Source organism: Leiobunum rupestre, chromosome 4 (genome assembly GCF_980474605.1).
Source record: "Leiobunum rupestre chromosome 4, qqLeiRupe1.1.hap1, whole genome shotgun sequence".
Classification (NCBI taxonomy): domain Eukaryota; kingdom Metazoa; phylum Arthropoda; class Arachnida; order Opiliones; family Sclerosomatidae; genus Leiobunum; species Leiobunum rupestre.
Genome location: NC_143387.1, coordinates 52,667,302 through 52,677,869, shown reverse-complemented (window position 1 = coordinate 52,677,869; position 10,568 = coordinate 52,667,302). Strand labels below are relative to the sequence as shown.

At 36.0% G+C, this 10,568-nt stretch overlaps 2 protein-coding genes across 3 annotated transcripts; one reads left to right on the top strand and one right to left on the bottom strand.

Moving 5' to 3' along the window:
• The first annotated feature begins 57 nt into the window (after positions 1–57).
• Ube3a (ubiquitin protein ligase E3A) lies at positions 58–3,528 on the top strand. The gene is made up of 8 exons (XM_090173212.1): positions 58–245; positions 325–1,933; positions 2,015–2,159; positions 2,220–2,425; positions 2,487–2,654; positions 2,716–2,945; positions 3,006–3,149; positions 3,205–3,528. The coding sequence occupies exons 1-8, from the start codon at positions 190–192 to the stop codon at positions 3,323–3,325; spliced, it is 2,679 nt and encodes an 892-aa protein (XP_090029338.1). The 5' UTR covers positions 58–189; the 3' UTR covers positions 3,326–3,528.
• Positions 3,529–3,754: 226 nt separating this feature from the next.
• Prps (phosphoribosyl pyrophosphate synthetase) lies at positions 3,755–8,893 on the bottom strand. 2 transcript variants are annotated; one of them, XM_090173214.1, is made up of 7 exons: positions 8,641–8,893; positions 8,260–8,311; positions 7,651–7,834; positions 7,477–7,575; positions 6,826–7,124; positions 6,610–6,769; positions 3,755–5,132 (listed from the first exon to the last, which is right to left on the bottom strand). In XM_090173214.1, the coding sequence occupies exons 1-7, from the start codon at positions 8,801–8,803 to the stop codon at positions 5,040–5,042; spliced, it is 1,050 nt and encodes a 349-aa protein (XP_090029340.1). In that variant the 5' UTR covers positions 8,804–8,893; the 3' UTR covers positions 3,755–5,039. The 2 variants fall into 2 exon arrangements, with proteins under 2 accessions (XP_090029340.1, XP_090029339.1); XM_090173213.1 differs by lacking the exon at positions 3,755–5,132 and adding an exon at positions 5,715–5,809 and having other exon boundaries at positions 8,641–8,884.
• Between the last annotated feature and the right edge of the window lie 1,675 nt (positions 8,894–10,568).

Below are 10,568 nucleotides of genomic sequence, written 5' to 3'. Positions count from 1 at the left end.
CCAAATGCTTAACCCCAAATAAATTCAACCAATGAAATTAGTTTTTATTCAAGTCTTCTCACTGGAATTTAATTGCAAAGCACAGGCTTAACGCAACTGATGCTTAAAATATGAACTAAATATTAAATTTTATCACATAACAACTTTATAAAGGACATTTACTAAAGGTAACAACACTTACAAAAGCCTATGAATTCACTTAGAGACGATCAGTCCAATATTAATGCAGCTGATACAGTTGCAAGGTAAGCCTTTGTATTTCAAACAAATTTTACCCAAATGTTTTCAAATAAATTTTCAACCAATTTATAAATTTATTATTAGGAAACGAGCCGTTGCTAAAAAGCTAATTGGCTTATTTTTCCTCCAACTAACGGAGGGTTGTGGCAACAAAGCCTGCACAAATAATGCTTGTGCAGCAAGTGGCAAAAGAGCTTTGTCTAAAGATGAAGCAGCTGCCGAAGCCTTACAGCTCTTTCTGTGCCATGCAACCCTCTGCGAGGGAATTCTTTCAAAAGCAGACAAGGCTTTGGTAGACAGTCCTATCGAAGGCACAAGCGATTTCTTAAACATTCAGACTGAAGGAAACACGGTTAAACCTAACAAGAATCACTTGGAGAATGAAAAATCTAGGTTAAACATGGGTGATTCCTTGTCAAATAATCAAAATTTATCCCAATCATCAAGCGCAAGTAGCGGCGAAGCTATGGATAAAAATAACTACCTGAATGAAGAATTTCTTAGTAAATTAATATTACGCTGCCGAGAAGAAGATTCTTATTTATCGCTATCTTCAACTATCTTCCATGTTTTCTCCAACTTTGATTTATTGAAACTCAGCTTCCACCGAAAAAGTGATAGTCCTACTCCCTCTTCCTATTTTAAACCCAAAGAAAATTTAACTAAAGAAGATATTAGAGCAATGGAAATTGATCAAGATAAAGATGAAGACTCGAAGGAAGACCAAGAACCTATTAAAGAACCAAAACCGTTGAAAAATGATGAAGTTACTCTTGATATAGAATCTGTACAACGTATATTCACTTCCCTCTTTTCTTTACCTGGTTACAAATTTCAAAATGCTCTTATCAACTCTATCATAATGTTATTTCAACATCTAGAAATTAACTTGCGTTATAACAAAAGTCTTCAGAATGACCCAGATCTTGTTAATGTATTTCTTATCATCTTAGAAATACCCATGTTTGACTGCCCAGAGTATCTAGAAGTAGCACTGCCTGCTTATTGCAAAGCGTTTACACTTTTGCCTTTACCAGCGCAAGCAAAGCTAGCTAGAGTTTGGTCAAAGTATCCACCTGAAAAACTGAAACAAAAAGTTGATATACTCCATCACTTGATCACACTTCGTGTCATCACTGGTCGCTTCACTAAGGAATATTCGCTGAATGATGAAGAAATCATTGTAGCCTCTACCAAAGTCATGAAGATCTTGTATTGCGCAAGTATTTACGGAGGAGTGATGGACTCTGATGAAATTTTAGACGATGGTGTTGGTACAGATGATAGTTTTTCTGACGTTTTCCACGGAGCTTCGGGAGTAGACACGAAGGAACCGAAACAAGTTAAAGAAGATAGCTTATTTCAGGAGTTAGGAATTGCTCTTTTAAAGTGTCGCAAACCCGTTATTACTTTTGAAGATTTTTATAATGAGCCATTAAGTGACCAGATTGAGATGGACCGCGATTTCTCTTGCTATAAGACTGACTCTGGAAAGTTTTCATTTATGAATCATGCCTTCATTCTGACTCCTGCTGTAAAAGCTTTGGGACTATACTATGACAATCGTATTACCATGTACAGTGAACGAAGAATGTCAGTCTTGCAAAGTTTCATGCATGGTGGAGATCCACCTAATCCATATTTGCGTCTACGTGTAAGAAGAGATCATCTCATTGATGACGCCTTAGTGGGGGTATATTTCTACCAAAATTAGCCTAGTTACACAATTGTACAACAATATCAATGTTAAATATTTTACCTTTCTTCAATTTAGTTGGAAGTAGCGGCGATGGAAAATCCTACAAATTTAAAGAAACAGTTAGTAGTGGAATTCGAAGATGAGCAGGGCATTGACGAAGGAGGAATATCCAAGGAGTTTTTTCAGCTTATAATTGAAGAATTGTTCAATCCTGATTTTGGTAACTCAACAGAATCTAGGATTCAATGAACACTTGATATTATACAAGATTTAATTTCAGCCATGTTCACTATAAACCCTGAAACACAAAATTATTGGTTCAATCCAACATCTTTTGAAAGTGATGCTCAGTTTACTCTTGTGGGCATAATCCTAGGTTTAGCAATATACAACAATGTAATACTTGATGTGCATTTCTCAATGGTGGTTTACAAAAAACTACTGGGAAAGAAGGGAATGTGCTACGATTTGAACAACTGGAATCCTGTAAGACTTTTGTAATAATAATAATTAGTTGGGTAGGCGTCTCAAATTGGATTTTTTATAGATCTTGGCCAGAGGACTGGAACAGTTACTACTTTATGACAAAGATGACATAGAGGATGTTTTTATGCAAACTTTTCAAATAACTCATCAAGATATATTTGGAACTGTATTGCATTATGACTTGAAAGAAAATGGTGATAAAATCACAGTCAATAAAGAAAATAGACAAGTATAATTCTGCATAAAGGTTGCTATTGTCCAAAAGTCAACCTCTTGCACTTCTTTCATAGGAATTTGTAGAAATGTACGCCGATTTTTTATTAAATAAGTCTGTGGAAAGACAGTTCCGAGCATTTCGAAGGGGTTTTCAAATGGTCACAGATGATAGTCCTTTAAAAGCTCTCTTTCGCCCCGAAGAAATTGAATTGCTAGTCTGTGGCAGTCAAAATTTTGATTTTGCTGCTTTGGAAGATTCTACTGAGTATGACGGTGGATATATTGCAGATACACTGATAATAAAGTGGGTCCCACCTCAAAACACCTTGAAAATACTCAATTATAATTTTATACCTGTTTACAGATCATTTTGGGAATTAGTTCACAGCTTTTCCTTAGAACAAAAACGAAAGTTGTTGCAATTCGCCACCGGCAGTGATCGGGCACCTGTTGGTGGACTTGCTAAATTGAAGTTGGTTATAGCTCGAAGCGGTCCCGATTCTGATAGGTAATTCTTGCGAAATTACTAACTCTTAAGCAAAATATTAAAATTATTTTTTAAGGCTACCAACTGCGCATACCTGTTTCAACGTTCTTTTACTACCCGAATACAGTGACAAAGAAAAATTACAGGAACGTTTACTAAAGGCTATTAATTATTCCAAAGGATTTGGAATGTTGTAATAAGGTTAACTTAATATAGGGCTTAGGATATAAGATAAATAAAACGTCAGAAAAGGTTAAATTTAAGTTTACATAGTGTACCTAGAAGTTATAATTCCTTTCTATTGCAACTTCTATGCGCACTATGTAATATTAAAACTTTATATAATGTATATAGAAGTTGTAATAAAAAAGGAAAATGTAAATTTTTTGCGCCAATTTGAGTTATTGTTTCTCCATTCTAATACATTTGAGTTAAGGAGAGGCTAAGGTTTTGTTTCAATGCAATAGCTCAAAAAACTTAAGGTTTGTTTTCATTTTTGATGCTTAACATTTAAGCATATTGTCATTTTCTGTTTAAGCCAAACTGACTAATTTACTGTTTACTATGATATTATTATGTACATGTAGTTGCTAGTTTGTGTTAAATAAAACATTGAAAGAAAACTTTGCATCAAGTTAAAATTTTTAAAACAGGGTCTGGGCACCTTTTATGCCAAAGAAAATACAAAAATTCTTGGTCATTTTACATAAAAACCCATGGGGAACTTTAATTGTCAAATAATATTAGAATTTTACATTTTTTTACTTTCAATTTACATTTTATCCTAGTTTTCAATTATGTAACAGGCTATAGTACAGAATGGAATGATTTTTACACATTAAGTAGAACTTTTATAATCATTTCTTACTGATTAAATTTACTGGAGGAATGAAAGGGTGCAAATTTTCTATAAAAACTAATTACAGTAACAGCGAAACTTGACTAGTTCCTTAAAGTTAATTTTGACTGTCAATAATCTCAATTTATGTCAGGTACTACAGAAGGCAATATTATAATACACCCATTTTCAGCTAATTTCATATAATTATCGCAATTTTTTTCTTCTTTAAACAGGATATATACTTTAAAATAAAAGCTAAGGTAACTGTATACCAAATTATTTTGGCACTATATATTGGATTCTAATGAAATTTGTTCACGTGCCAATTGTGTTTTGGTATTTTTAAAGAAAATGAGAGTTGAGAAACAGAAACTATGTCAGTATAAGTTATGGTGAATTTCCTCGTGAAATATTATGACTTTAGTGTGTTTTTTAAATATTAGTAACCAGAAGTTCCAAGGGCAAAATTGAACTTTAAGAAAGGATTAATGCTATTAATAAACAAAAGAGGTAAAGAAGATTGCGATTTATTGATAAATCAAGGAAATTCAAAACTTACGTTGTCTAGGATACTACTCTCCTAGAAAGAGCAAATTAAGAAATACCTGATTTTTTAAATAACTTACAATCTGCATAATACTTTTAATGAATATTTAATATATTAAGACTCATTGATGGCTTTCTAATGATAGTTGGCAGTGATCCATACTATCTCTTACGAAGTTAGTTTAGCTGAAATTTTATTAGGAGTTGTTCTAAAACTTACTGAGTGCTAGTTTCAATTCCTCATCTATATTTTCGTTGAAATTTTTAAGCCTCAACTTGGGATGTGGGCCACAATGGGTAATCAGACTAGAAACTTTCACTTACACGGATGGCCAATCTCCAAACCAAACACCCCAAGAATGCAAATTTTCATGTTTAGGAAAGTTTTAAAAACTTGTTTTTATTTTATACTAAGAAAATGAAGTATATATCCTGCTTGTTTAGTTTCATTTATGGTTATGAACAGAATTGTAACTGCAAATGCACAGCAAAACAAATCAAAATTGTAAAACAGTTTTCTAGAACTAGAAGGGTATATCAGTTAAAATAGGACCCAATGGTTCGCCATTATGATTTCGTCTAATAGCTTCGCTGAAAAAGCGAGTAACTTCCAGACACTGTTGGTACAATTTACCATGAGGGAGAAAGGGTAAACACAGTCCGAATTACAATTCCCAGGGAATCATATATTTATATAAAAAATACTCTTCCACATCAATGCTTTTCAAGTCAAAATTTCTTTCTTCAATGGTTGTTTTAAATATTGATCATGCAGTAATTTAAACATCTAGCAAACTGATGCGAATTTAAAAGACCTTTATATTTTCAGTGAGCAACACTGATCAGTGTTTTCAATTAATTTAAAAGACACTTCATTTAACATATTGTTAAGGCAGCCATTAAAAATTTTATAATCACAATCCAGACATTGAGTGGATTAAAATTACTAGAAACTAATCATTCAATTACATTTCTGGTCATGCTGAGTTAATTTTAATTGAAATTTTAACGAAAAACAGTTAGCCACAATTTTGCTGCACCGGAAAGTGTTTTTATATAAAATTGACGTGCTATAGGCATGTTATTTTTTGGAGAGTAAATATGCAAAAAATAGCTTTTTTCCTAAGAATTTTTACAGTACATATTTTTTATGTACTAGGTAACCATGCCAGAAAATAGGGCGGTACAAATAGGTGCCTGACTACATAGGTACGTTACTGAAGAGATAAGAGACGGATTCCCCATTATGAGTTCTGCGAATTGCTTCAGCAAGAATCATCGACACATCGATGCACTGAAAGATAAAAGACAACTGTCTCTCAGGATTTGCTTCGTTTGGGAAGGGAGCTAAAATTCTAGCTTTAATGCAAAAGTTTTAAATCTTAGACTAACAAAAACTTCAAATCAGGGTATCTGGGTTGACATACACAATTAAACAAATATTTGATAGGTAAACACTTAATATAGGCGAGACAATATGCAATGTATTTTGAAGAAAAAGCATGCTATAGATTGTCTAATTAGGGTCTAGACAGATGATATTTCAGCAATGTGAGCCATATTTTTGTATACAGTCTTAATTAAAACAAACCAGTCAAACTGAAATGCTTTAAACCTCCCAAACGGCTAAGAACTTTTCAGGAATTTGCACTATTTCAAACAAATAAAAATAGGAGAGAAGCAGATCTTCCTTAAATATCTATTAGCATCCAAAGAGTTAGCAACAGCTATGGTTGTTAGGGCACTTTGATTTAAAGTAGGAAACCATGACTGCCTTTGGTATTTGTTCTTACCATAAGTTGAATAATGCTATTTGCAATAAACTAACTTCAAAATAATGTAATACTGGTGATTAACGAAGCAAATCCTGCTTCTGTCTTAAAAGTATGGAATATCCTCATATATTTTGTGAGCTGAATTGAGTTTAAAGGGTACCTTCATGCGTAGAATATTTTGCGTAAAGGATGTAAATTTTTCAAAAAAAAATCATTAAAGCACATGCATTAATAAAGGAGGCGGACAAAATTTCCTCAAACAAACACAGAAATATGTAAAATGATGTATAGCAAGAAAAAAAGATTGCCGCAAACAAACCTGTATTCGAGGGCAATCCTTCATGTGCTGTTCTTGTGGAATTGTGTTAGTTACAACTACAGCTTCAAAGCAAGCGTTGTTAATTCTTGAAATGGCTGGGCCAGAAAAGATGCCATGGGTTAATATAGAGTAAACTTTCTGAGCACCTGCTTCCATTAATCTAGAATTTCAAACATTTAGCATGTTTCAATATGGTTATTTCATAAGGGTACTTACTTCTCAGCAGCGTGGCATATAGTTCCACATGTGTCAGCCATATCATCTACAAGGATGGCTATTCGATCTTTAACATCACCAACCAAAACCATAGCAGCAACTTCGTTAGCTTTCTTTCTTTCTTTGTGAATAAGAGCAAACTCTACATTCAAACGATCAGCAATTGATGTAACTCTTTTGGCACCACCCGCATCGGGTGAAACTATAATGCTATTCCGCCACTCTGGAATGTTTTCTCTTATCCATTTAAGTACAGCTGGTTCCGCATATAAGTTGTCAACAGGAATATCAAAGAAACCCTGCATAAAATTAATAAAAGTAAATACATGAAAAGATATTCCAAAAACTGTCTCTTAACAGAGGCTATAGACAGTGAGGTCATAAGGCTTATAAAAGTAAGCATTGGCAACGATGGCAGGGAATCCAGGGATGATAAAAGATTGAAGTTGGAAATGGGTTAACTTGCATAAATTGATTATAGAGTAAAGAAAGATGGCTGAGCAGTGTAATCATAATTCAGAAAAGTTGTATAATGGAGGAAATGACAAAGGGCACAGTTAAAATATCTATAGAGACGATAGCTTAAAGGGCCTTAGTGATGAAAAGAAAATCTGGAAAGTAGTCAATTACTATAATTAAAAAGAATTTAACCTGTATTTGGGAAGCATGCAGGTCCATAGTGATTATATGATCGGCTCCTGCCACAGATAACATATTTGCCACCAATTTGGCTGAAATTGGAGCTCTGCTCTGTTAAAAAAAATAGAAATATTTTATAATACAATAAATTTACAATAAATAATTTTGTTGAACATAAAGCTATACCTTATCTTTCTTATCTTGCCTGGCGTAAGGAAAACAAGGTATAACTGCGGTAACTCTTGATGCAGATGCAATTTTACATGCATTGATCATAATTAGCAACTCCATAAGATTGTCATTAACTTCACCACAACCACTTTGAACGATATACACATCTTCACCTCTGACTGATTCTCCAACTTCCACACTAATGATAATATTGTATTACACCATATTGTTTAGTTAATAAGTATATTAGTTAAAGCCTAATTCTCACTACATTTCCAACAGCCATTAAAACAAATGACTATTCTCTGAATACTTCATTTCATTTCACACTTTTGTACAAAATGTTTGCACATCAATTTTTATCTGACTCTTCACTATTTTACAATATCTTTAATACTTGGGTATAATTTATTGTACAAAAAACTAAAACATTTAACAAGTCAAAGTACAATTTAAAGGAAAAGTCAAAAAATTAATCAAGGTAATGATGACACTAAAGCCCTAACAATTGAAATCATACTCTTATCATATAACCGTCTCGTGTAAATGAGACAACTTAAGTCATTTATTTTAAAATAATGGCCAATGAAACGTATAGTGTTATTAAGGTATAATAATCCTTACCATGTCTCCTGATTAGAAAATTTCTTCAGGACAACTTTCCCCAAGTCAATTCCTAAAAAAAAAAAGCCGAAGCATTTTAAAAAAAATTGCCTAGTAATAAGAAATGTGCCTGGAAACTTCCCTGCTGAGCATGAAAGACTAATACAAATTTTGTAAACAAAATTTATCATACTAAATTCCATTTATGTCCACCACTTACAAATAATTCACGTTTATGTTGTTTCGTAAGCCTGAGTAACGTATACACCGTCCTTATATAACAAAGTAATCACGTATAAAATAGCTAAACGATCTGTAACAAGTATCAAGGGTCTCGTCTCCGAACACGTTTTGGACCACTGTAATCTGCATTGTTTTAATTGAATACAAGCCTTTGCTTACCTAGTCTATCTACGATTTTCTGCGCCAAATCCTGATGCGAACTACCACTAAAAACTTTTATGTTTGGCATTACGTTATTGTCTTGAGGAACTCTATCGGTATTTCTTAATGGCAAACGGGAAAAATCTAAATCAACTGAGTTTAATTCTAGAAGATCATGCATCAAGAAAGAAAGGGCAAGGAGAAAACACGGCACAGTTGATAATTCCACATCGGACGAGAAACGAAAGAGAGACGATAAAGTTTATCAACCAATGATAAAAGACGTCAGAAAAATTACTCAATATGATTGGATTGGATTGACGTCAAACACCAAACAATAAAATGCATAATATTTCCAGATGACGACATCTAGTGGTTTAACCGAAATGTCAGTGTGAAGACCCCGCTGTCATAGGCACCAAATAAATATCTTTCTTATTTTGAAAAAAAAAAAAAATCGTAGCGAAGGCATATAATACTCCTCATGCGCGGGTTATTTTTGGTGCGGAAGGACATGTCTTTTTTGTCTTCGTCTTTCTTTTACCTTCCCTAGTTTTTTTTTTTTTTAGCTTTCCCCGTCCTGTTTTAGTCGCCCACTTTTGGGACTATGGCTTCTTCCTCGGAATTTGCCGGCGTTTCTCAAGGTATGGAGTTGGCCGAAGATGACTCTTCCGGCCGATCAACCACGCCAAGCGTTCGCGTTCGCCGAGCGTTGGGGAACATTCCTATGTACATGCCCCCCCCCACCATGAATTCCAGGACGTTTCGGCGCCCGGGGCTCCCCCTCGCCGGTGTCTCCCCCCCTCCGCCTGAAGCCGTCTTTAGAAGGGGAGAAATTCTCAAGCCTGGGTACAAAACAAATTCACGTGTATACCGTTGGTGCTTTCGGCGAAGGGGTCACTTTCCAGCCCCTCCCACAGGGGGACCTGCTGGTTTTCCCGAAAACTGAGGAGCAGGCTGTGGCTATCAAATCAGCGACCGCTTTCGGAGATTTCAAATTTGGAGTGGCGGGATCCCAGACGGCATCGGAAGTGGCTCTACGGCAGATTATTCATGTCCCGACGGACATTACCAAGGCGGATATTGAGGAGGCCTTACACTCCAGGCAGCAAGCGGTCAAGTCGGTCCGCCGTCTAGGTGGCCGTTCCAATACGTTTCTTATCGGCTTTCCCAAGGAATCCGTTCCGAGGAAAATCTTCGTGTATGGCATGGCTTTTGGGGTTCTAGATTACACCCCTCGTCCACTACAGTGTTACAAGTGCCGGCACTACGGGCACATTTCTTCAGCTTGCAGAACCCAGGTGGCTCACGAGATCTGCGCCACGTGCGGAAAGGATCATGTCTATGATCCTACTCAGAGGTGTGAAGCGACGGCATATTGTGTCAACTGTAAAGGCGCCCACAGCTCTAAGGCTTCAGAGTGTCCTTCTCTGAAACGGGAGCAGAAAGTACTACAAGTCCGCCGCACAGAGGATGTCTCCTTCAGAGAGGCACGAGCAATCGTCCGTCAAAAGTCATACGCCCACGTAGTGTCACGCCACAGGAGTAAAACCCCACGCAGGCCTCCACCGTCGGCTGCGTCCGCTCCAGAGGTTCAGACGGCTGCGCCTCTGGGTCTTTTTTCAGCTGGTGAAATTTCTCTGATGGTGGCGCACATAGTGGCTGCCGTTGTGGAAACCTACGAAAAGATCCAGGGCACCCAGGACAAACGGTCGGTCTTGAAATCCCTTGCGGCTTCTCTTACCGCCGGATTTGTGGACAAGTTCAACAGCAAATTGCCCCCTTATGGTCAGGGCACTACCACTCAGGATGCCTTCACTTCACATCCTACTGGAGATGATTAGCGTCCTCCAGTGGAACGTCAATGGCGTTCGTTCTCGATTACCGGATCTCATTGACCTTCTCGGTGACTTACACCCCACTATTATCGCGCTTCAAGAAACTTT